Source organism: Myodes glareolus, chromosome 24 (genome assembly GCF_982192425.1).
Source record: "Myodes glareolus chromosome 24, mMyoGla1.1, whole genome shotgun sequence".
NCBI lineage: Eukaryota > Metazoa > Chordata > Mammalia > Rodentia > Cricetidae > Myodes > Myodes glareolus.
This window is the reverse complement of record NC_142049.1, coordinates 16363257-16390867: the sequence shown is the minus strand read 5'-3', so window position 1 is coordinate 16390867 and position 27611 is coordinate 16363257. Positions and strand designations below refer to the sequence as shown.

Here is a 27611-nt window from a genome sequence, read left to right as displayed (position 1 = left end):
AACAAAACTGTTTTCCACTGTTCCCAGTGGTTAGCTTTTAATTTAAAAAAGTATTGTAAACATACTGAAATGAAGATGAAATAATGGCTACCTCTTTCAGCTCCCAAGTGAATTTCCGAAGACTGACTTTCCTGAGTCTCTTTCTTCATGAGCTCTTCAGAACAAGGGTCATTGTCGATGACAATCACATCACTGCTCAGGCACTCCGACTCATCCTTCTGGTCCTTGGTTAAATCCACTTGTGAGTTTTCCGGGGAAGAAGACGTCAAATAAGCCTTTATTGTACTTGCTTTATGAGGTGGTGGTTTAAAAAAGTTTCTCTTAGTCTTTTTTGATTTCTGAGCGGTGCTTGCTCTTACGGCAGGATTTTTGGTCTGAGAAACAAATGCAGCAGATGCTGAAATATCAAAGTCATCCATATCAGCCCAATCATTGAGGGAATCTGGTGAAGAACTAAATTCTAATTTCTTGAAAACAGCAATGTGGGATTTCTTTACAGCTGGGGTTTTTACAGCTGAGACTTCCTGAGGAGTCTGCGCCAAGTCCAGCAGTGGTGGTTCAGGACAGGGCCCCTTAGTTTGCTGTCCTCCTGGGGAGGTTTTGAAGGAGTCACCAGTCCCAGGCTGCTGCTTTGGTGTGTGCAGCGGAGGCTCCGTGACTGAAAAGGCCTCAGACACATTCACATCTTTATCACTTAGCGCAGGGGTTTTTACCATTGACACACTGGTTACAGACACATCGCCCTCTGATGTTTTCTTTTTAAAAGTAAAACCTCTGAAAAATAATAGAAAAGCTGAAATTAGATTAATTCATTTGTTTCTGATGCTGGGGACTGAACCCAGGGCCTCATTTATGCTAAGTGTTCTAACATAAGCTACAATCCCAGCCCCTAGATAGATCCATTTCCATTTTACCTAACTCACTCACCTATAAAACACATTTTCAAATGCAAATTGCATTAGTTTTATTACAAATAAGCACAGAATCCATCTCCCTCTGTGGCTTTGAAATTTTCCCAGGTAACAAATACATCTGGCTTCTCTGATCCCTCCCATTCAGAGGCTAACTACTGAGTCTGAGAGTCCCAGGCCCACACTTTATTTCTCAGGCTGCCAGTCCTTAATAACACCTTCAGAAGGAAGAGACAGAATGTATGAAGAAAAAAAAAAGGTTGGTACTCTAACTGGCTTTAGTTATTCTGATAAAAAGAATTTAAGAGACAAAAGAGTTAAAAAAGAGGGGCTGGAGAGATGGCTCAGCGGTTAAGAGCATTGCCTGCTCTTCCAAAGGTCCTGAGTTCAATTCCCAGCAACCACATGGTGGCTCACAACCATCTGTAATGAGGTCTGGTGCCCTCTTCTGGCCTTCAGGCACACACGGAATATTGTATACATAATAAATAAATAAATAAATAAAAAAAAAAAAAAAAGAGTTAAAAAAGAAAGAAAGAAAGTAAAAACCCTGCTGAGATCTGAAGGACATAAAGGAGGCAGGAGTCCAGGCTAGGTGCTGAAATCAATGGCAGAAGGTCAATGGTGCACCTGGAGCAGTGCCTGCACCCTCGGGGCAGAACAAATAAAAATTATTATTAGGCACCATTAGAAACTTGGGATATAGCTTGCAGGAGACATCAGGACAAGAGTGGTCGTTTCCCTACAAAGTTTGGCAGATCATATGAGATTATATTCAAGTATAGTATCTGCTCATATTTACAAGAAAATTCATTACTTGTTCATCCAACTTTGCTGAATAAGTAAGTATGTGCCAGGAACTGTGTAAAGCTGCAGAGCAATCACTACCCAGATCTGCCTGAATATGCTCTACTAGCAATTTGCAAAGTTAGAAAACCAACGAGCCCCTCACCTCCTCTGTAAAATGGCCGAGCCGGAAGTAGCACGGTGTGGTGACAGTCCTGGCACACCTAAGGCAAGCTGCTGCAGGTGTGAGGGAAGCTAGCCTGAACCACAGTAAGTTCTAGGCCACTGAGAGCTACAGATGGGATCCTACTTCAGACAGAGCTGAGCAACAAGAGCTCCACTTGTACAACACGAGGTATTATCCACATGCTGATGAAGATACTTACGAAGATTTGGGTTTTGTAAGATTCAATTTATTATTAAGTTTTCTGGCTGAGTGACGTTGCAGTTGCTCCTGTAGATTGTTCAGAGGAACAGCAGCCATGATCTAAAGAGGAAAAGGACAACCATTAGTGGAGTTAGGTGATTTGTATCATTCAACATATTTATTGAGACAGTAAAGGACTGGACTCGGTCACTGTTCCAAATGTGCCCAGAGTAACATGCTTTTATTGCTTCTTTTACTTTCCTTTTTTCTTTTTCTTTTTTTCTTTTTCTGGTCAACAGATTGCTTTACCATTTACATCTGGTGACATTTAAAACACATAATTTTTAACTAGCTAAAGATTTACTTGAATAACAAATGGCCTGGTTTCCCCCCTTTCCTCAACACATGCTAAAATCAACACAATAGATGCTAGAGAGGCAATGATTAGAAAAGGGCTGTAGAAAAATGGGGCCTGGCCTAGGCTTGGAGGGTAAAAGGGAAAAGGATAAGAAGGGAGGGGGAGGAATAATCAAAGCAAACTAGCAAGAACACCCAGTCAGTGAATTCTCTGTCCAAAGGTAAAAATCTGGTAAAGATAGAAGAGCATCTGCAGCGAGTGCAAAGGTTGACCAGCAAGAGAGCGTGCTGCATAGTCAGCTGGCTCCAGCCTAGAACAGTGTCACATCCATTTATATCCCTTGTGTAACAAGTTGCTGCACTGCTTAGCGTTCACCCAGATAAAGCACAGCTCAAACCACCTGGATATCACTGAGCTAAAGAAAGACAGTGGTCATCTATGAAGAGTTTAAAAGGTTACTTCAGATAAGCTATACCCCCCTTTCCCACTCTACCTGGATTTAAGCAGCATTTACAATTAGTGTATATGTGTACAGCTGCACGCATGCATGATGGAGGGGCACCTGCCACACCTGTGGAGGTCAGAGGACAACTTTGTGCAGCTGCTTCTTTCTTTCCACCTTTATGAGGGTTCCAGGGATCGAACCTGGTCCTTGGTTTACAGAGCAAGCACCTTTACCCATTGAACCACTTTGCAGGCCCCGTTTTTTCCTGATACAAGGTGTGGTGTTTTAATTAAGAATGGCTCTCACAGACTCATATATTTGAATGCTTAGTCACCAGGTAGGGGAACTCTTTGATAGGATTAGAAGGATTAGGAGGTGTGGTCTTGTTGAAGGAAGTATATTACTGGCTTTGAGGTTTCAGAAGCTCCAGCCAGGCCCAGTGTCTCTTTGCCACCTCCCTCCCTCCTTCCCTCTCTCCCCTGTCTGCAGATCCAGATGTAGAACTCTCAGCACCTTCTCCAACACCATGTCTATCTGCACGCTGCCATGCTCCCCACCATGATAACAATGAACTAAGCCTCTGAAACCTAAGCAAGCCCCAATTCTTTCTTTTTAAAGAGTTGTGGTTATGGTTGCTCTTCGTTGCAACAGAACAACGACTAAGATAGAAGTGTTTGCAGTTTCAGGAGGGATAGTTCTATCATGTTAGGTGTAATAATCACCTGGTTAAATATATAATGCATTTTCTGATTCTATGTAGAATAGTTATAGCATGTTAGATATAATTATGACCTGATTATTGTTTTCATTTGGAAATTAAGCATGACATAAGGAGATATGATTGTGCTAAGTTGACAAGTGGTAGACTTTTAAGGTGGCAACTCTTGGTAGTCAACTTGACTACATCTGGAATGAACTAAAACCCAAATGGGTGGGCATACCTGTGAGTGATTTTTTTTTTCTCTTAATCAAAGTAGAGGGTCAAACAAACTGGAAAACCATATCCAAGCCAGGCATGGTGGCTCACACCTGTAATTCCAACACTTGGGAGAATCGGAGTTTGAGGCCAGCCTGAGGTACACAGTAAGCTCAAAGTCAGGATGGTCTACACCTATCCCAAAAAACAAATGATGAAAAGAATACCTGATTGTAGATGGAGGTTTCTGTCCTGCCTGGCCCCAAAGAAACACACAGAGGCTTATAAACTGTTTGGCTTATTAGCTTAGGCTCATTATTAACTAGTTCTTACAACTTAAATTAATCCACAATTCTTATATACTTTTAGCCATGTGGCTTGGTACCTTTTCCCACTGTAGCATTTTCTTTTTTTGTTTTGTTTTGTTTTTTGGTTTTGGTTTTTCAAGAAAGGGTTTCTCTGTGTTTCTCTGGCTGTCCTGGAACTCACTCTGTAGACAAGGCTGGCCTTGAACTCACAGAGATCCACCTGCCTCTGCCTCCCTGAGGGCTGGAATTAAAAGCATACACCACCACCGCCCAGCTCAGTGCAGCATTTTCATCTTGCTTCCTCTACATCTGGGTTGTGACTGCAGATTCAGCCTTTCCTCTTCCCAGAATTCTCCTAGTCTGGTAGCCCTGCCTATACTTCCTTCCTATCTATCTACTGACCAATCACCGTTTTATTAAATCAATACAAGTGATAAATCTTTACAGGGTACAAGAGCATTATCCCACAATAGATGATTAAAGGAATCTAATTTGAACTATGTCTTGAATTAATAAGATTTCAGATCAGAAATCGAGGGAGCCTATATTATTTAACAACCAGATCATGATATTCAGAGGTAGTCTTTTTTTTTTAATTTTTGGTGGTGCTAGGGATTGAATTTAGGGCTTCATACACTCTAGGCAAGTGAACTATCACTAAGTTACATTCTTACCCCTTTAAAAACTTTGACTTTGAGACAGGGTCACACTAAGTTTTCCAGATTGACCTTGAAACCAAGATCCTCCTGCCTTAAGCCTCCCCAGTAGCTGGACTACAGGCCTCTGCTACCAGCCAGGGCTCTAAGGGAAAAATTTTCTAAAGAGTCCTCCCCCCCCCCACACACACACTTTAACTTTTTGCTTGTTCTAATTTTGCTGTTTTGAGGCAGGGTCTTTCTATGTAATCACAGAGATCTGCCTACCTCTGCCTCATAGCGCTGGGTTTACAGGCTCCTAGGATTTAAGACCTGCAGCCTCACATCCCCTTTGCCTTTTTTACCAACTATTTGTCTGTTCATTGAGTGTGTGGAGCTCAAAAGATAACTTGCAAAAAAATCAGTTCTCTCCTTTCACCACAGCAGTTCTGGGAATCAAATCCAAGTTGTCAGTTTTGGCAGCAGGTGCCTTTATCCACTAAACCATCTCATCAGCCCTATTTATGGAGTTTTAAAGTAGTAGAAAAGGACTTTAGCCATTGGTCACTTCAAGGCTTATCTTTAAAACTAGCTATTTAAAATTATCCAAATAATTTAAGCAACAATGATCATAAAATTAAATAAAAAGGGATTGGAGAGATGGCTCAGTGGTTAAGAGCACTGACTGCTCTTCCAGAGGATCCAGGTTCAATTCCCAGTACTGACATGGCAGCACACAAATGTCTGTAATTACAGTTCCAGAAAACTTGACACCCATGGCAAAACATCTATACACATAAAAATTAAAACATAAAAACTAAACTGGGTGGTGGTGGCACACACCTTTAATCCCAGCACTCAGGAGGCAGAGGTAGGCAGATCTATGTGAACTCAAGGCCAGCCTGGTCTACAAGAGCTACTTCCAGGACAGGCTCCAAAGCTACCGATAAACCCTGTCTTGAAAAACGAAAATCAATCATCAATCAATAAAACAGAAGGAACTGATTATCTAAGTTAGCCAGGTATATCAACTATCCCAAAAATACTAAGACGGAGCTGGAAAAGATGGCTCAGTGGGCAAGGGCACTGTCTGCATGAGGACCTAAGTTCAGATCCCAGAACCCACATAAAAAGCCAGGTGTGGCTAGGTGCCTACAACCAGTGCTGGAGAGTGGGGAGAGGTAGGAAAATCACTAGGGCTTGCTGGCCACTAGCCTACGCTCAGGGTCGGTGAGAGACCCTATCACAGAGGAATAAGGCAGAGAGTGACATACAGAAAAACATCTAATTTCTTCTGGCTCCCATACATGTGGGCACACACAGGCTCACGCATGTACACATATGACCATATGCTATACATGCATGCCATATAATACAAAATTATAAACAATAACAAAGAGTAATAAGGGCTACTGCTAGAAAATATATAATTATTAAAACAAAAGAAAGATTTTTTAAAAACCTTTAATAAGTATTGCCAGGCAGCGGTGGCACACACCTTTAATCCCAGCACTTGGGAGGCAGAGGCAGGTGGATCTCTGGGTTCGAAACAGGTAGAGTGAGTTCCAGGACAATTGGCTACACAGCAAAACCCTGTCTTGAAAAACAGAACAGAACAAAAATGAGCCAAGCATAATGGCATAGCAGCACTCAGAGGCAGAGACGGGCGGATCTCCGTGACTTTAAGGCCAGTCTACACAGTGAGTTCCAGGACAGATTACACAGACTGTCATAAAATCAAACAAAATCAAGTTGTAAACGATAGATAAATAGATAAACAAACCTCTTTAATAACACAGAGACTGACAGAAAAGATTTTGTGGGGTGGAGGATTCCATTTCTTTCAAATAAATGAACAATTTTTAGATTTCTCAAAATCAGGACAACTTCTTTTTCTAGGTCAAACTTTGCTTTTATTCCTTTCGTTGCAACAAGAGCTACTTCAGAATATCAAGAGGTGGACTGCCAAAGAGACTATTCCTTACTCTAGTTCTCTGCTGAAAGCACAGCTTTTAGAAAGTCATTCCTGAAAATACAGCCAAGCTCTGCAAGCCTCACCAGGTGACTTGCCAGTGGGGAAAGGTGATCTTCCCTGGGGCAAAAGTGGTAAGCCTCAACACATGAACAATCATAACTTCATAAAGCTCAACTGGGACCCTAGAAATAAGGGGTTGTCTAGCAAACCAAACATCAAGTAAACAATTTCTGAACAGAAACTTTAGATAGGACTCTCACTAATGTCAATGTCTCTCTAAGAGGGCTAATTTTGATTATCAACAGAATCTAGAATCATTTGGGAAATGAGCCTGTAGGTGTGCTGTGAGAAAATGGACTCATTACATCACATGAAACAGGAAGAGACATCTTACTTATGTGTGGGACCTTCCCTGGCTGGGGAGGCCAGGCCGTGAGTGGAGAGCGGAGCTGAGCAGCCACAAACGCTTTCTGACTGTGGATACCACGTGACCAGTTCAAGCTCCTGCTGCCTTGACCTCCCTGACATGATGGACTGTGCATTGAACTACAAGTTAAAATAAATCCTTTCTCCCTGGTGGTGCTTTGTCAGGGTATTTTATCATAGCAACAGCAAGGAAACTGGGACAAGACATGTAACACTCTCTCTAACCTAAAGTAGAAAAACAGCTGTCCAAATGTATTCCTGAATTAATTATGGCTATCAGAGCTTCAAAACCCATTTTCCCAAGAATCTTCTCATTTACAGTTGCTTAAAAAAATAGATTTATCTCATTTTTTTTAAACCTACCACATGATCATCTCATCACATGCTGAAAAAGCCTTTGACAAAATCCAACAATCCTTCATGATAAAAGTATTGGAGAGATCAGGGGTAAGTAAGAAACATACCTAAACATAATAAAAGCAACTTACAGCAAGCCTATGGCCAATATCACATTAAATTGAGGGAAACTCAAATGAATTTCGCTAAAATCAGAAACAAGACAAGGCTGTCCACTCTCTCCATATCTATCCAATACAGTACTTGAAGTCTTAGCCACAGCAATAAGACAACTGAAGAAGATCAGGGGGATACAGATTGGAAAGGAGGAAGTCAAGGTATTGCTATTTGCAGATTAAGATATAGTATACACAAGTGACCCCAAAATTCCATCAGAGAACTCCTGCAGCTAATAAATACCTTCAGCAAAGTGGCTGGATACAAGAGTAACTGAAAAAAAAAAATTGGGAGCCTTCCTATATACAAATGACAAATGGTCTGAGAAAGAAAGCAGGGAAACAACACCCTTCACATAGCCACCAGTAATATAAAATATTTTGGCATAACTCTAACCAAGCACGTGAAAAGACCTGCATGATTTAAAAAAAAAAAAAACTTCAAGTCTTTGAAGAAGGAAATTGAAGAAGATTATCAGAAGATGGAAAGATCTCTCATACTCATGGGTCGGTAGGACTAACATAGTAAAAATGGCCATTCTACCAAAAGCAATCTACAGATTCAATACAATTCTCATCAAAATTCTAACACAATTCCTTACAGACCTTGAAAAAATAATACTCAACTTCATATGGAAAAAAAAAACCCAGGATAGCCTAAACAATTCTGCACAATAAAAGAACTTCCAGAGGAATCACCATCCCTAGCATCAAGCTGTCCTGCAGAGCTGTAGTAATAGAAACCATATGGTATTGACATAAAAACAGACACACTAATCAACAAACTTGAATCGAAGACCCATACACAAATCTACATACCTATGGGCACCTGATTTGACAAAAAGGTCAAAATTATACAATGGAAAAAAAAGCATCTTCAATAAATGGTGTTGGCTTAATCAGATGCCGGTATATAGAAGAATGCAAACAGATCCATATCTATCACCATGCACAAAATGCAAGTCCAAGTGGATCAAAGACCTCAGCATAAATCAGACACACCAGACATGATAGAAGATGAAGTGGGGAGTAGTCTTGAACTCAATGGAACAAGAGACAGCTTGAACAGAATACCAATAGTGCAGAAATTAAGATCAACAATTAATAAATGACACTTCACGAAACTGAAAAGCTTCTGTAAGGCAAAGGGCACCATCATTAAGATAAAAAGGCAGCCTATAGAAAGGGAAAAGATTTTCACCAACTCCACATCTGACAGAGAGCTAATATTTAAAATATATAAAGAAAAAAAGAAATTGGATATCAAAAAAATTAAACAATCCAATTTTAAAAATGGGGTACAGATCTAAACAGAAAATTATCAACAGAGGAAACTCAAATGGTCAAGAAACACTTAAAGAAACGTTCAACATCCTTAGCCATAAGGGAAAGGTAAAACAAAATGACTCTGGGATTCTCTCTTACAGCTTTCAGAATTGCTAAGATCAAAAACACTAATGACAACTTATGCTGGCGAGGATAGAAAGCAAGGGGGAAACTTCTCCACTGCTTGTGGGAGTGCAAACTTGTACAGACACTCTGGAAATCAGTATGGTGCTTTCTCAAAAAATTGGGAATCGACCTACTTCAAGTTCCACCTATACCACCTCTGGACATACACCCAAAGGATGCCTGATCCTAACACAAGGACACTTGCTCAACTATGTTCATAGCAGCTGTATTTTTAATAGCCAGAGCCTGGAAACAACCTAGTTGACCCTCAACCGAAGAATGAATAAAGAAAATGTGATACATTTACACAATGGAGTACTACTTAGCTGTTAAAAACAATGGCATCAGGAAATTTGCAGGCAAATGGAGGGAACTAGAAAAAAATCCTCCTGAGTGAGGTAACCCAGACCCAGAAAGATAAACATGTTACGTCCTCACTCACAAGTGGGTATTAGCTGTAAAGTAAAAGATAAGCATGCTACAGTCTACAGACCCAGAGAGGCAAAGGAGGGCTTAAGAGGGACACATGGATCTCCCTGGGAAGGGGAAACAGAATAGATCTTGGGGGTGGACTGGGGGCAGTGGCACTGGCAACAGGTAGGGGATCAAGTGTGTGCATGTGGAATACTAGGAGAAATGAATGGAACTGGGGGGGGGCATTTTGGGGGTGAGGTGAAATCCTAGTGCAAAGGAACTCCATGGAATCTACAAGAGTAACCCTAGCAAAGATTCCTAGTAATGGGGAACACGGAGCCTGAACCAGTCATCTTCTGTAACTAAGCAAGGCCTCAAGTAGAGGGACTAGGATACCAGCCACAAAACCTTGCAGCTTGCCCTACCTGCAGAGTATTCTGGACCAGAGCCCAGCACAATCCTCATCAAAGAGACCAGAGATTCCATCCAGCAGCTGACGAATGATGCAGGGTCCCACAGTCAAACATAGGCGGAGCTCAGGGAGTCTTGCAAGGAGTAGCTTGATGTTCTTATGGTATTCCTAATGGGGGGGGGGGGGTTGTTGCCTTTTTTGCCTACTTGTGGGACCCTTTTTCGCCTACTGGGTTGCCTCAGCCAGCCTTTATGTGATAGTATGTGCCTGGTCTTATAATAGTATACAATGCTGTGTTTGGTTGTTATCTCTGGGAGGGGTAAAAAGGAGGGTGGATCTGGGAGAGAGGGCAGCAACTGGGCAGAGAAGAGGGAGAAAAAACTGTGGAAAAGTAAAAAAAAAAAAACTACAGTAAAAATACAGTCAAGTAATTCTCAACCTTTTACAAACAGGTTATGTTTCAATAATGTCTAGTTAACAAAATTAAGCAAAACAATTGACAAGAAATATAAAAAGAATCTACATGTTCAAAGGAGAATTCAGGAATTAAAAAGTTTAAAAACTGCCTAAACTATATCTAATCTATATGACCAAAGAACACAGCAAGAAAAGAAAGCTAAATCTAAAAGAGTAAAGAGAAACTAGGTCTGTTGTACACTTGTATAATCCCAGCACACAGGCAGAAGGGTAACCAGTAAGATCTTGATTGAGACGTCACCTAGATTACAGTGAGCAACCTCAGCAATAAACAATACAAGGCCTAGGTAGGTGCAATTTCTGAGACACACACATCCACCCTTGGGTGCATAGCCTTTCTCTCTTTCAATGTCTACATTCAAATGGATTAAAAGCTTTTCGTAAAATCCATCTTTACTTTTATGCCAGGTGACGGTGGTGCACGTCCTTAATCCCAGCACTCAGGAAGCAGAGGCAGGTGGATCTCTGTGAGTTTGAGGCCAGCCTGGTCTACAGAGCGACTTCCAGGCCAGGCTCCAAAGCTACACAGAGAAATCCTGTCTTGAAAAACCAAACCAAACAAAAAACTCACCTTTGCTTTTGTAAAACAAAAGCTTGCTCACCTCACACGGTTGTTAAGTAATTTATTTAAAAACTTCCTCCAAAAGTCTTCCCTCTTAGAGGGAATCCTGGTCCTTAAGACACAGGATGTTAAATGGGAGGTCAAACAAGACCATGCTCTAAGTCAAAGTACAACATTCTATCCTGTTGAGCAGCTTGTTAGAATCAGGAAGAAAATACTCAATGACTTCAGGAAGTTCCTGAAACTGACCAGTCAGTAGGTGCCCCCTGCTGCCAGCATACACACTCACTCACATGCATGCAGTCAGACCGACTGTGCAGCCTAGAAAGACACCATCTGAACCTGTTGAAATGTGCCATGCACTCCAGGTTTCCAGTTGTCGCCCATGCTGGGATGGGCTTTAGTGAGAGTTATCCTAGTCCACTACCGTAGGAACAAATACCTTCCAATTGGAGTACTTATAGCTGCAATTAACATTCATTTTATAATTAATTATCTGATTGGCTATTTTCTCACTAAATTGTAAATACAAGCTATTATTAGTTTTTTAACAGCATCTCTAAGGGTTAAGAGCTCAACCAATATTTATTTATGTATTCAGGGACAGGTATCTCACTGTGTAGGCCTGGCTGGACGTATTAAGTAGAAGCTGGACTGAACTCATAGAGATCTACCTACCTCTTCCTCCAGAGAGCTGGGATTAAACAGGTGTATCGCCATGCCTGGCTCAACCAATATTTACTGGATGAGAATGAAAAGTGTTAAAGAATACAGAAAAGATGTCTGAAGAGGATTAAAATTGTAATCAACTATGACTTACCCCAGAAATGTAAGTCTGGAACAAATTAAGTTAAACTATTAATCTACCATATGAACAGTTTAATTAATAAAAACACATATGATCGGATAAATAAGATTTTTATATGTATGGAGACGTAGCATTTATGCAACGCGAGGCAAAAGTTGTGACTTTGGTGTATTTTTCTTTGTAACAAGGAGTTATCAAACATGTACAAGGATCCTGGATTCAGTTCCTAGCACCAAAAAGGAAAAAAAAAAGTGTTAAAAGAGAAAGAAGAGGAGGAAATACCAAGCACAGTGGCATACACCTATAATCTGAACACTCAGGAGCAGAAGCAAGAAGGATCAAAAGATCCAGGTTAGCCAGAGCTATACAGCAAATAAGGCCTTTTTTTTCTTTTTAAGTAATTAGAAATAAAGAGATTCCAAATGATAAATATTCAGTAACCTGCTAAGAGCAAATGAGGTCATTTTACATATGGTCGTTACATACTTCCTTAAAGTACATCCAGAGTGTCTCGAAACCAATCCCTCATAGATAAAGGGACAACTGTATGTTGACACACAAATTATTTCACATTTGACCAATGGGAGAGGTACTGCTTCAAGCTGTCTTTTTAAACTTGTACATTGCATGAGGCTACATATGACACATGATTACCATCATCAGTTTAGAGTGTTCTGTAAGGCAGTCAAGGCAGGCAACAGGTAAAAGCCCCTACTGGGCCCTACGACTTGATTTCAACCCCTGGAACCCAAGGTAGGAGAAAATCAAGTCTGAAAATGGTTCTCTGATCTTCACATGTGCATCGTGGCAACAACGAAAAAAGTTAATCGTTAGTGTTCATGAGAGTGGCACAGCTGTACCACCAAATGCCAGCTTTAAATTCTATAATACCAGCACTTATCCATTACTAACACCATCTTCTGATCTCCCCATCTTAGACACCAGCACCCACTGCACTAGTCTGCTGTGTCTAATTCTTCAGTTAAGTGGAATCATAGAGACCCTGCTCTTTGCAGTTGGCTTATTTACTGAATATAACATCTTCACTCAAGTAGCATGAGTGAGAACTTTTCATTTTTAAAGCTGGGCAATGTTCTAAAATATGTATATACTACATTTTGCTCATGTTTATCTCATGATGGGAATTTGGATTGCTTTCACTTGTTGGTTATTGTATTAGTCAGAGTTCTCTAGAGGAACAGAACTTATAGAATGAATTGATATGCATATATAAAGGGGATTTATTAGAATAACTTACAGGCTGTGGTCCAGCTAATTCAACAATGGCTGTGTACCAGCAGAAGTCCCAAGAATCCACAAAGCTGGATGTCTCAGCAGTTTCTGTATATGCCAGAATTCCAAAGCAGGCTCTAATGCCAGTGAAGGAATGGACTTGCCAGTGAGACCAAGCAGATAAAGAACAAAGTTTCCTTCTTCCATGTCCTTTACATAGCCTTCCAGGCTTCCAGCAGAAGGGCTGGCCTAGATTTAAAGTGTATCCTCCCCCTTCAAGTGATTTAATTAAGAAAAAAAATCCCTCACAGGTGTGTGCAGCCATTTGGGTTTTACTTAACTCCAGTCAAGTTGACAGTCAAGGGTTGTATCACAGCTACTATAACCCTGCTATGAACATGGGAATAGAAATACTTGACAAATTAGCTAACTTTCTTGTTGCTGTGTCTGAATAAATGCCTTAACAACTTAAGAGCTGTCATTAGTTTGGTTTATGGTTTTTTAGTGTGTGTCCATCATGGTGGGGAAGGAATAGCAGGGCAGAACAGCTCACACCACTCAGGTCTGGAAGCTGAGGAAAGGGCCTATGAGGGACTGCAGGAAGATACAGCCACCAGCGAGCCCTTCTTCTACTAGGTACCATCTCACAACAGGCCATCACCTCATGAATTGATAAAGGGCTAATCCACTGACTGGGCCAGAGTCCTCAGGATCTCAGGAAACACCATTACAGACTGTGCTTTACCAGTATCCGAGGCCTTCCCCAATCCAATCTAACTAATAACTAGTTAGTTATAAGCCATCACCACAGGGTGGGAAAGATGGCTTCGCTGTTAAGAGCACTTGTTGCTCTTGCAGAAGACCTGAGTTTGGTTCCCAGGACCCACACAGTGGCCCACACCCTCTGGAACTCCACCTCAAGGGGTCTGGCGCCTTCCTAGGCCCCAGGCATGCAAATGATGCACACACACACACACACACACACACACACACACACACACACACACTCAGGCAAATACTCATACACATAAAACAAATAAATCTCAAAGAATTTAAATAATTAACCATTACATTTGAGATCTTGATTTCAGTTGTCCTGGATACAACCCAAAAGTGGATTTAATGAAGCATAAGGCAGTTCTCTTCTTACCATTTGAGGAGCTACCATACTGTTTCCCTCTGTGATACCATTTTCACACTGCTACCAATAGTGAACATAGATTCCAATTTTTAAGCATCCTTAGCAACATGTGCTATTTTCCGGCTATTTTGTTGTTGATTTTTTCACATTCTAAAGGATGTAAGGTCTTCTTTTATCCTGATTTTTATTTGCGTTTCTCTAACAATTTATGAAAATGAGCATTTTTCATGTGTTTACTGGCCACTGTGTATCTTCTCATGAAAAATCCTTCGCCCTTGTTGTGTGTGTGTGTGTGTGTGTGTGTTTTGTGCTAGAAGCAAGTTCAGGGCCTTTCAAAGGGTACAACCACTAAGTAAAATTCTTAACTTACCTATGCCCTTTCAAACTGGATGTTTCTAATTTGCTGAGCTTTAGTGTGTGTGTGTGTGTGTGTGTGTGTGTGTGTGTGTGTGTGTGTGTGTGTATGATTTGTTTATACAGTCTGAAGATGATTTTAGTGTTTGGTAGGGTGTGGACTCAGCACAGGAGATCCTCAGGCGTATAGGGCCTTGTCCAGGGCACCACAGCTGGGGACATTTCTGATCCCAAAGTCACCAAGGATAAACAACTTCTCAGCTACCATGTCTTCAAATTAATCTGCATTAAACTTGGTAAAACCTCACTTCTTTGCAATGTGGATCTTCTGGTGGCCAGGGAACTTGAACTTGGCTCATACAAGGTCTCAAGCACATATTCCTTATTCTGAAACTTGGTGAGGATGGACATGAAGACCTGACCAATGTGAATCCTGGCCACTGTGCTCTAAGGTAGCATGCATACACGCCTGAAGCCTAGGTCAGAGACATGAATACTAACCAGAAAGCTGTCCCCAAGGTCCAGCAGGGCAACACACACAAGCAACAGGCTGCACACACTTCCAAGAAGGGGCAGTAACTTGAAGCCACTGCACACAAGGCTCTCATGAGGAAAGGACATGACCAGCTAAACTGGTAGTACCGAGGGTTAATTCTTTAAACTTACAGTATAAATCACCAGCGGCCATCTGGTCCTGAGATTTTTTTGGTGTCTAAGAACATTCCTGATTAATTCAATCTACTTACTAATTCTAGCTCTGTTCAACTTTTCCTTTTCTCTTTTTCATGATCCAGTACTTATGCATTTCTAGAATGTGTACATTTGATCTACATTATCAAGTGTGCTACAGCTTTTCTGTCGTGTCAGAATACCTGAAACTGGGTAACTTAGAAAGGAAAGGTTGATTTTAGCTTACAGTTCCAAAAAGCAGGAAGTCAAAGAGCATGGCTCATGTAGAAAAGAGGAGATGGGACAGACACATTCCCATGAGAAAGACACTCATGAATCCTGAGGTCTCTCTTTCCATGATTCAATATTTCCCAGTAGGCCCCGCCTCTCAACAGTCATACTGAGGAATGGAAGTGCCGACACCTGAGCCCCTCTGAAGGTTTTTTAAAAAGGTTTTCTGCATATGAATATCTTGTCTGCATGTACTTTGTCATGTGCGTGCCTGATGCTCAAAGAAGCCAGAAAAGGGTAGCAGATCCTTTGGAACTGGAGTTGCAGGTTGTTGTGAGCCTTCGGGTGGGTGCCGGGAACTGAACCTGGGTCCTAGAGAGGAATCAGTGCTCTTAACCACTGAGTCACTCTCCAGCCCTCAAATCATAGTTGCTAACATACAACTGCTCATAGCTTTTTCATAAAATTCAAAATTTTCTTTGAGTCTCACCTTATGCTGGGAACAGAACCTACAGCATTGCCACCGAACTACAACCAACCTTTTCACTTTCAATCTTGAGACAGGTCTTATATATTAAGTCATTCAGGCTTCCCTTAAACATACTCTGTAGCCCAGGCAGGACTGACCTACAATTTTCCTGCATCAGTCTTCTGATGGGAAGTTGAAATTATAGGCCTGTACTACCAGACCAGGATAAAAAAAAAAAAAAAAAACCAAAAACCTTTTACTTCTATAGTCAGTTATAACAGTCCTTTCATTCCTTAGTTATCTGAATCTCTTTGAATCTCTTTTCCTTCTGTGAGGTTTGAATTAGAATGGTCTCACATTGGCTCATACATTTGAATCTTAGTCCACAGTTGGTGGAACTGTTTGAGAAGAATTAGCAGGCATGGCCTTGTTGGAAGAGGTGTGGTCTTGTTGGAGATGTGTCACTGGGGGACTCTGAGGTTTCAAAAGCCCTTATCATTCCAGCTGGCGCTCTCTCTCTCCTCTCTCTCTCTGCCTCCAATTTGCAGGTTAGATGTAGGCTCTCAGCTACTGCTCCAACACCTGCCTGCCTACCTGCTGCCATGATGGTCACGCGCTCTCCTGCCCTCTGGAGCCATGAACCCCCACTAAATGCTTTCTTTTATAAGCTGCCTTGGGCATGATGTTCTGTCACAGCAACAGAAAAGGAACTAAGATACTTTCTTTGTTCATCTAGTTAAAAGATGGTCAATTTAAAAATACCTTTTCAGGGGCCTGTGATGATGGCTCAGTAATTAAAAGCACTTGTCACCAAGTCCAATGACCTTAGCTAGATTCTCAGAACCCACGCGGTGGAAGCAAAGAACAACTTCCTCAAGCTGCCCTCTGAACTCCACATCTTTTTAAAGAACCAACTCTTGATTTTGTCTATTTCTTAGTTGCTTTACTTTCTGTCATTTTGGGGGGGGGGGTTGAGGCAGTATTTCTCTGTATATCTTTGGCTGTCCTGGAACTCGCTTTATAGACCAGGCTGGCCTCGAACTCACAGAGATCTGCCTGCCTCTGCCTCCAGAGTGCTGGGATTAAAGGCATGTGCCACCACACCCAGGGTACTTTCTATATTTCACTGGTCTCTATTGTGTTCTTTATTACTTCTTTCCTTCCGCCAATTATGGATTTAGGTGCTCAAACTACAGGTGTGGAACACCATACCTGGCCTCATGGTTTTGCACTCTGTTTGTTCTACATGAACTTTAAAACCAACATGTCTAACACCAGAAAGAAACCCTGCTGATATCTTTACTGAGACTACATTAAATCTGTGTCAACTTATGTAGATCCAGTGCTCTCAGGGTGTTAAGTCATTCTATCCTGGGAAAAGACTTTGCATTTGATTAAGTCAACTTTTGTAAGATTTAGCAGTCTTAAAGATTTCTCCATTTATGTCTTAAAATTCCTAAATGCTTTAATCTTTCTGTTTTTACTATAATGAGACTATCCCCTTCTCTATATAATCTAACTTATTTGTTAAATAATTGATTTTGCAAGTAAATTGTACACTGTCATCTTACTAAACTCTCTCTCTCTCTCTCTCTCTCTCTCTCTCTCTCTCTCTCTCTCTCTCTCTCTCTCTCTCCTGTGCATGCTGTTTTGGAGACAGTCTCACATAGTCCAGATTGGCCCCAAACTCACCATGTAGCTAGGACAACCTTGAATACAATTCTAATGTAATCAAATCTGAGTGCTGGGATTAGAGGCATGTACCATCAGGTCAAGCTAAATTCTTTTTTAATTTAATTATCTCGATTATTATTTGTGCTCTAGACACTTCTATTATCTGCAGGTAAGGACAGTGATACCTTTTCCCCCAAACTTTGTGCCTCTGAATAATTTCTCTTACCTGATTTCACTATCTTAAGTCGCCAGGGCAATATTGAATACCTGGAATTGGTGAGCAATTGAGATCAGGAATTCAAGGCAAGCCTCGGCTATATAAAGAGTTTAGGACCAACCTGGGGTGTATGAGATCCTGTCTCAGAAGAACTGTACGTGCCAGGTGTGATGGCTAATGCTGAGTTTAGGGCTGGCTTTGGCCACACAATGAGTTCTGGGTAGTCTGGGCTATCACATAAGACCCTGTCTTTTTTTGGGAGGGGTGGGCGAGAGGAAGGAAGTAGCGAGCAGAGAGTATTCTGAACATTTACAGTAAAAAACACTCCAATTTCACACAGACAACCCCAGAGCACGGACCAGCTTCTCACTTCTCTTACTGTATGTACATCTGCATCCGAAAGCAAACACTGCAAGCCAGCTCAACACTGAAAACACCCCAGGCTTAATTCTTATTCACAGATGTAGGTGCACAAATTCCAACTGACAGCAGACAAAACCCAGTTATATATAAAACCAGGGCCATATTGTTGTCTCGGGAATACAAGGCTAGTTCATCATTAGAAAATCAGCTAAGAGAGCTCACCACAATACTAGATTACAGCTAGTTCCAGGACAGCTAGGGCTACACAGAGAAATCCAGTCTCGAAAAACAACAACAACAACAACAACAACAACAACAACAACAAAAACCAGAAAACTTATGATTTACGTACAGTGACATCAACAATATCCAACAAACTATGTCCATACACACACACACACACACACACACACTCAAGAGAAACGACCAAATCATTTAAAAAATTAAAGAACAAACGAATGAGCCACATTCATGACAGAACGGAACTATTCTCAAGATGCTACTTCTTCCCAAACTGATCTAGACAATAAAATTCCAATCAAAATTCTCACTTTTGTTTTTCTGGAGGAACTTAAGAGCCGAGTCTAATAATGTATAAGTGTGTGCACACTGGGATGCATTCACATGGCATGTACGTACAGGACAATCTTCAGTTATTGGCTCTTAGACTTTCTCCACCACCATGTAACCCAGGCTAGCTGGCTGACAAGCGTCTAGAGACTCTCCTGCCTCCATCATCACTTCCCATCATGCACCGGGGTTACAGACACCCACATGTCTGCATCCGGTTTCATGGTCGTCAGGCTTATGAAGTGATGACAAGCAAGGATCCTCTGCAAGGGAAACAAGTTCTCGTTACCTCTGGACCATCTCTCCAGCCCCCTTTTTAATACTAAAAAAATAAATAAAATAAAAAAAATAAGTACTTTGTTTATGAGTATTTTTTTTAAAGATTTATTTATTATGTACACAGTGTTCAGCCTCCATGTATGCCTGCAGCCCAGAAGAGGGCACCAGATCTCATTACAGATGGTTGTGAGCCACCATGTGGTTGCTGGGAATTGAACTCAGGACCTCCGGAAGAGTAATCAGTGCTCTTAACCTCTGAGCTATCTCTCCAGTCCCCCTGTTTATGAGTATTTTGCCTGCATGCATGTCTGTGTACCTCTGTGTCTGGGTGTCCTCGGGTGACAGACGAAGGCATTAGATCACCTGGAACTAGAGTTACAAATGGTTGTGACCTGCAAAGTTGGTGCTGGGAATCAAACCTGGGTACTCTGGAAGAATAGAAAGTGCTCTAACTACCGAGTTATCTCTTTAGCACCAATTTTTATACCTTAAAAATATATTTCATTGGGGCTCAACGATTGTTGCTTGTTGCTCTTCCAGGTTCAATTTTCAGCATCCACATGGCAGCTCACAACTGTCTGTAACTCCAAGTCCATGGATACCAACACTCTCACACAGACATATATGCAGGCAAAACACCAATGCCCATGAAATAAAAATATTTAAATATATATTGTTAATAAATTGAAACTTTGTGTTATGTAATTATACCAGTTGTTTTCATTTTATTGTGATAAGAACACCTGAAATCTACCCTCTGAATGGATTTGTTTCATTTTTGGTTTTGAGACAGGGTGTTACTGTATAGCCCAGGTTGGTTTTGAACTCTTGCTTGCTGTCTCAAATTTCTTTAGGTGAATAATACAATATAGGCAGAGTGCTGTCCTGAGCATCTCCAGGTATCTTTGTCTTTCACTCCTAAAGCTAATCAAATAGAATTTGCTCATCTCCCTACACATGGCAACTTTACCCTGCTGTAAGTGGAGTAATATAGTATTTGTCCCTCTGTAACTGACAATTTTGCTTACTAGAATGTCTTCGAGGTTCATCTGTGTTGTGGGACTGTCATCTTCTTTGTTTTTTGTTTGTTTGTTTGTTTTTGTTTTTTCTTTTGAGACAGGGTTTCTCTGTGGCTTTGGAGCCTGTCCTGGAGCTAGCTTTTGTAGACCATGCTGGCCTCAAACTCACAGAGATCCGCCTGCCTCTGCCTCCCAAGTGCTGGGATTAAAGGCGTGCACCACCACCGCCCTATACTCCCAGTGATCCTACTGCGGAGGCTCTTGAGCACTAGGGTTATAGTTGTGCACCACTGTGCACCACCATGCCTGGCTCCATGCCTTTCTTTCGTCTGCTTCAGACTCTAACCACAAATAGGGGATCCCAATATTATCCACAACTTCTGTCCAACCTACCGCAAGTCAAATTTCTATGATAAGGTATGTGTGTGTGTGTCAATGTGTGTGTTGTACTCACAAGTGCAAGCGTGTGAGTACGTGTGTGGAGGCCAGAAGCCAATTAGGTGTCTTTTCACTGAACCTGGAGTTTACCAATCTGACCAGACTGTATGGTCAACCATCTCCTGTCTCATCTCTGTGGTGAAATTACAGGTTTGTGCCGCTGGAACTGGCTTTTTTATGTGGGTTCTGGGATCTGAACTTAGGTCTTCGTGCTTGTGCAGGAAGCACTTTCCCAAAAGAACCACTGCTCTCGACCAGATGCATCTTAGAAACATCATCAGCTGCTGGAGTATAAGTCAATGGTGGTAAAACATTATAAGTATATAAGGTATAAGCCAATAGGTGGTAACATGCACCTATAATGCCAGTTCTCGGAGGCCTGCTAGTTAAATCAGTAAGTTCCAGGTTTAGTGAGAGACTGTCCCAAAAACTATGGTGGAAAACAACCGAGGAAGATGTATCTGGCCTGTTTACACACACACACACACACACACACACGCATAAACAAGGACACACTCATCCCCACTCCCCCACAAAAGACACAGATCTGCACAAACAAGGACACACTCATATCCCCACTCCCCACAAAAGACAAAGGAAACGTACAGAAAACAGAGAGACAGCTATATGCCCATCAACCAAGCTTAAGATGTTACATTCTATGCTAGGCTCTCTTAAAGGTATACATTTCAAAAACATACAATTTAAAATATCTGGGGTGGTGACACGAGCCTGTAAACCCCAGCACTTGAGAGGTAAGGCTGTAAGATCAGGAGTCTAAGGTCATCCTCAGCTACACAAGTTTGAGAGCCAGGTTGGAAGACAAGAGACAAAACAACAAAAAAATTGATAGCCACTCTCTGTCTTGGGAGCTAGCATTGAAAGTGATTGGGCAGTGGTGGTGGCCCACGCCCTTGCCTCCTCCTCCAACATGGGAAGCAGAGGCAGGCAGATCTCCGAGTCTGAGGTCAGCCTGGTCTACAGGGTGAGTTCCAAGTAAGCCTGGGCTACACAGAGAAACCCTGTCTCGAACCCCCCTCCCCAACCCCAAACGTGATTTGACACCTAGAAATTCCATTTCCTCCAAGTAAATTTAAAGCGACCATCTGACAGAATAAGCAGCCAGGCTAACAGACTCTTGATTCGAGCTGGGTGTGGTGTTCAGCGAGTCAGCACTGGGTGACTGAGGAAGAGTCTTTCAGGTTCCATTACAGATCCAATGCTGTCTTTCCACTGCTCCACCTTGGGACCCCTCAATCAGTCTTTCCTACCCCTGCCCCTTAATGGGGTAGGCACAGGAGCGTTGTGTGGCTGAGGATGGCGCCGGGAGCTGTCAAGTGGGAGGCGGGTTCATCTCAGCCAGCAAGCGACCTATGGATAGGTTGGCAGTGGGACACGCTTCCGAGCTGGGCAGGTCTTATTCAGATTTTCAAGCTCACGTGCCCTTTAGGCCGGAGCTTCGGATTCTCGCCGTCTAAAACCAGGGCAATTCGTGTATTGATAAGGGGGTCGTTGCAGCCTTAGACTCCGGGGAGCAGATGAGACCATTTCTCGCGTGTGACAGACAAAAAGCAAGATCCTGGACTTTAAGGAATCTGTGTGGACAGCAAGACTCAAGCCTCTGCCGCCTGACACGAACCTTCTCTGGGGCTCCGGGTCCCTTCTCCCGCCAGGGCTTCTGGCGAAAAGTGAGGCTACGAGGAATTGGGGCGGACGACTAGGGAAATGGCCGAGGCCTAGGACTCCGGGCCGGATCGGGGAGAGCTGGGTACCCGGCAGGGTCACCGCAGCCCCGAGTTCGCCGAACTCACCTCACTCAGGCTGCCGCCGCGCCTGTCTAAATCGCTATCCAAACTCCGCGCGCCGACGAGGCCCTCCGGCGCCCCGCTCCGCTCGCTTCGCGCCGCAAGAAGGAGAGTTCTGATTGGATGAGCCCTGGGTAGACTAACCAATACCGTGGCCTCTGGCACTCGGTCCCGCCCCTTAGAGCTGCTGGGGCGGGATCCCCAGAGCACACACTCCCAAAGCCCAATCAAAAGCCAGCTGGTGGATCAGGTGATCATGGCAAACGTACCGGGCTTCCGGCGCTAGTAAGGCTTTTGGTGTTTTTTGTTTGTTTTTGTTTTTTCTAGTGTGGGGGAAGACTACTGAATCGCAGGCTCTGACATGATAGGAATTTTCTGGTGTTTGGAGACAACCGAGACTTGCTAGTTTCCATAAGTCAGGCGAAGTGTCTGTGTTCCTTCTTTTGGATCTGATGGTCTGCTCTTGTGAGATTTTGGTGGTCTTCCGCTGCTGTCACTGGTGGGGAACTGGAGTCGCAAACCCAGATGCTTCAGGGGGTTTGTACAGCGCCTGAATGTGAAGCTTCAGTTCTAACGGATAGTTGTCACTAAGAATGTCGCCCTTGGGGCTGGAGAGGTGGCTCAGAGTTAAGAGCACTGACTGCTCTTTCAGAGGACCGGGGTTGAATTTCCAGGCCCCACAAGGTACCTCTCGACTGTCTGTAACTCCAGGATCCAACACCCTCACACAGACATAATACAGGCAAAAATACAAATAAAATAATGATAAAAGAGATGTGGCCCTGGGTGATGCCCGATCTTCTAGTTTTGTAGTTTTTATTGTTTCTGAAAGGGGACCTTACAAAGCCCTGGCTGACCTCAAACCTCCAACAAACTACCTAGCAGATGACCTTGACCTTCTGACCCACCCGCTTCCATTTCCCAAGGACTAGGATTACAGCCTTGTTTCACCAGGCTAGGTTCTTCTTTTTAACCCTTTCTCTTCCCACCTTCTCTTCTGTCCTTACTCTCTTATAAGAAGGAATAAATCCAAATTGTTTTGGTCATATGGAATACAGTACAGAGGATTTCAGAGATACTAAAAATTAAGCCACCCAGCAATATCTCTCCTGATATATACCCCCCAATATTAATAAATGATACCTTTCACAGAGCTATCTGCTTTTCTTGTTTATTGTCTCATGATCCACAATAGGCAAGCTATGAAAATAAGCTGTCAGGAGTGGAAAGAGAAACTCTAGTACATAAAAGAATATGAATCAGTCCTGTAAAGAGAACCATAGCTTACCATTTGCCACAAAATGGATGAGCTTGAGAGAAATTGTGCTAAGTGAAACAAGCTAGACACAGAAAATTATTGCGTAGTCTTATATGTGGAATCTTTACAAAATCCCAATATTCATATCTAAAGAAGACTGGTGGAGAGATGTGTGTGAAAGGACATATAGGGAGAAAATATTTAGAGATCCAGTATACAATATGCAAGTCCTGTATATTGCATTTCTGTTGATTAGGCTTTATAGAAGCCAAGAAAGGAAAACTACAGATGATGATGAAATTCATTTGTTTCGTTATAGTAGCCTTACTATCTATATGTATCTGCATCTTCAGGCCTCATGCTGACAACTTGATACAAAAATCTTTTAATATTTTTTTTCAGCGTCTCACTGTATAGCCCTGGCTGGCCTGGAATCTACAGAGATCTGCTTTGCCTCTGACTCATGAATGCTGGGATTAAAGGCAAATGCCACCACACCCAGCTTCTGCTGATTTTTACACATTGCATAAACAAAGCTGCTGTTTCGAAACAAAACCCAGTCTTACAGTAGTCCCCTAGAGGCCCTTCTTCGTGATAAACTAAGAAGAAACTTGGTTTTGTTTTGGCAGCACTGGAGAGCGAACCTAAAGCCTACTATATGTAGTTTTGGCGCCTGTTCTGGAACTAGCTCTTGTAGACCAGGCTGGCCTCAAACTCACACAGAGATCCACCTGCCTCTGCCTCCTGAGTGCTGGGATTAAAGGTGTGCACCACCACCACTTCGCATTCTTGTTTGTTTTTGAGACAAGGTTTCTCAGTGAAACCCTGGTTATCCTGGAACTGTTGACCAGGCTGGCCTTGAACTCAGAGATCCTCCTGCCTCTGCCTCCTGAATGCTAAGATTAAAGATGTGGTCCACCAAGGCCCAGCTATGCATTGAAACTCAGTGCCCTTGTGTTAGTATCAAGGCACACCCTGGCACAGCTCCTCATGCCCTGCGCCCTGTGTCATGCCTGCCTGCACAGCAGACAGTACCCTGTCCCTTTAAAAGACTAGTTCTGCCCACTCCTAATCTCTTTCTTCCACTGCTAAGGCAAGCAGGTCTCTCCATCCCCACCCTCTCCTCTCCTCTCAATAAAACTCCACACTCAAACTCTGTCTGTATGGTATATTCTGTCACCCACTGCAGTCATCACCAACATTGGGACCTGCGAAGGTCTTGTCACAACACCTTGCCTTCTAAGAAAAAGGCCTGGGGCCAGGCAGTGGTGGCACACGCCTTTAATCCCAGCACTTGGGAGGCAGAGGCAGGCAGATCTCTGTGAGTTTGAGACCAGCCTGGTCTACAAGAGCTAGTTCCAGAACAGGCTCCAAAGCTACAGAGAAACCCTGTCTCGAAAAACAAAAAAACAAAACAAAACAAAAACAAAAAAGAATGAGACCAGGTTACACGAAAACAACAACAAAGCCTCCAACCCTCTCAATTTTTGTGTTGTAATTTAGAGATGATTTAAACTATATCATAGGGCTGGGAATGTCACTAAATGGTAGAACACTTGCCTAGAATGCTCAAAAGCCCCTGTCTTGTGCAGGGGTAGGGGTTGGCAACACCCATATTATAATTGTATTTTTTTCTTTTTTAATTAATTAATTTTATTTTATGTGCATTGGTATAATGGTATCAGAGTCTCTGGAACTGGAGTTACAGACAGTTGTGAACTGTCAGGTGGGTGCTGGGACTTGAACCTGGGTCCTCTGGAAGAGTAATCAGTGCTCTTAACTGCTGAGCCACCTCACCAGTCTCCCCATATTGTGTGTTCTAAGAAGAGAAATGAATGTCTTTATTAACACCACCCTGTGATATAAAGGGAACGGCTGTTTGTCAAACCTCGCACTGTGACTGGCATACGTAAAAATGGTCGCGATTGTCATTTACATCTCGTACTTTCAGGGAGCAAAAGTTCTTTACCTTGGAGGGGACAAATTTGAAGTAATGGTTTAAAAAAAACTTTTGCCTCATAAATGTGAAAGTGAAAATATCTGTTAACGGGGCTGGAGAGATGGCTCAGAGGTTAAGAGCATTGACTGCTCTTCCAGGGGTCCTGAGTTCAATTCCCAGCAACCACATGGTGGCTCCCAACCATCTGTAATGAGGTCTGGTGCCCTCTTCTGGCTTGTAGGCATGGAGGCTGAACACAGTGTACTAAATAAATAAATAAATAAATAAACAAATAAATAAATAAATCTTTTTAAAAAATATCTGTTAACCAGAGCATCTTATGCTAAGGCGGTCGCCAAAAGATGGTCACATGCATAGGCCTCCAAGCCTGTCCTTTAGAAGACACCTTGACTTGGGGCTGGAGAGATTGGCCTGCTCTTCCAAAGATCCTGAGTTCAATTCCCAGCAACCATATGGTGGCTCACAACCATCTATAATGGGATCTGGTGCCCTCTTCTGGCCTGCAGGCATACACACAGACAGAATGTTGTATACATTATATATATATATATATATATATATATATATATATATATATATATATATATTTAAAAAAGGAGACACCTTGACTTATAAATGGAATGCCACTGCGCTCTCTGAGCTTCACCCCACTTGGTGACTGGCAGTACCCTCCCATAAGCCATGGATGCCCAGTACTGCCCAATTCATCCCAAGGAGCTGCATTGCCTAAGGACTTCGCCTAGCACCGTAGCATCTGCCTAGGAGCTGAGGATAGTGAAAACCACCTGCAGGTGGATTTACACTAAAGGGCCCAGGGTAGGTTCCACACTGGCTTTTTGTTTCTTTGAGACAGGGGCCTGTAAGGCAGGATAGGTGGGCCTTGAACTCAAGATCTGTAATTCTCCTATCTCCGCCTCTAACTGCTGGGATTGTGGGTGTGGGCCATCGTGGCTGTTTTTTTTATATGCAGTGTTTAGAGAAGAAATCCAGGCCCTCACACATTCTAGACAAGTGCTGTATCAACTAGGCTGCATTTCCAGTCCTCTGAACTGACTTAAGGAGGCCTTCATAACTGTGCCAAACTTGTGGGGTACAGTTTTCATGACCTAAAGTATAGTTGGCAATATAGGCGGTATAGGTATAGAGGGTCCCAGACTCAGGGATGATGAGAACCCTTATTTCCTGGAATTCTCCAAAATGGAGCTAGTTGCTGGCCATTTTAAGAACGTACAGTATGAGACTTCTCACATCAGAAGCCTCATAAGTAGTCTGAGGCTGAAGGAAAAGCATAAGAAGTTGCCAAAGCTTCTTCAGTTTCTAAAGGTACTGACGGCATTGCCTGTCAACCCTGTGTGTGTTCAACACAGGGTCTAATATATCCCAGATAGGCATCAAACTGGCTATGTAGCTAAGGATAAACTTGACCTTTTAATTCTCCTGCATCCACCTTCCAAGTGCTGAGATTGCAGCTGTGTCTCACCAGGCCCGGCTTGCTGGTTTGTAAAGGAATTAAGAGACAGGACCCAAAAAGGAACCCAGAATGGTGGATGCAGAAATATCTTGTGTGTGCAACTAACAAAGCTGATGGGATAACACACCACACTGCCCAGGAAAGGTGTATTGTGTCCCTGGAGAGATGGGAGCAAAGTGTTGAAAAATAGGCACTGAACACAGCACAATGGGCCAAGTGCTAATAGGTGTGCAGTGTGCTTGCCACTGACAGAAGAGTCAATATTCGGGGTAGTGGTTGGGAGAAATGCTAATGAATGGAAGCAGACCATCAAGACTGTAGTTTTTCCACAAGGAGATTCTTGCTCTGGACTGAGTGTTCATCTCCTCACTCCATCCCTGCCAAAAACAAAAGCAAACAAACAAAGCCCACATGTGTTGAAGTCCTTACCTCTATTGTAACTTTATTTGGAGATTTTGTACGTTTGGGAGTTTAGGGAGGAGACTAGATTACATGAGGTTGTAAGGTGGGACCCCCAACTCTGATGGGATTATAGTCCTCTCAGGGGAGATATCTGTTTCTAGGCACACACAAAACATTTGAATTTACTATGCACTGTGTTGAATGCATTGGAGAACCTGTGCCCCGTATGGGAAACGTCTGAACACTAGGAACTGAACACAAGGTCTTGCTCGTGATAGGCTAATGTTATATCAC

General features: G+C 42.6%; 1 protein-coding gene and 1 non-coding gene across 2 annotated transcripts in view; both read right to left on the bottom strand.

Annotated features, from left to right (window-relative positions):
• Nucleotides 1–22319, bottom strand: part of Blm (BLM RecQ like helicase) — an 80215-nt gene extending 57896 nt beyond the window's left edge. The window contains exons 1-3 of the mRNA XM_048434937.3: nucleotides 22233–22319; nucleotides 2084–2184; nucleotides 92–774 (exon numbers count right to left, since the gene is read on the bottom strand). Coding sequence (XP_048290894.3) covers nucleotides 92–774; nucleotides 2084–2181 — 781 coding nt within the window. The 5' untranslated portion in view covers nucleotides 2182–2184; nucleotides 22233–22319. The remainder of the gene's footprint in view (nucleotides 1–91; nucleotides 775–2083; nucleotides 2185–22232) is intronic.
• LOC125400854 (small nucleolar RNA SNORA70) lies at nucleotides 14999–15134 on the bottom strand. The gene has a single exon (XR_007232115.3). It is a non-coding gene; the product is annotated as a small nucleolar RNA SNORA70 (small nucleolar RNA).
• Nucleotides 22320–27611: the final 5292 nt, after the last annotated feature.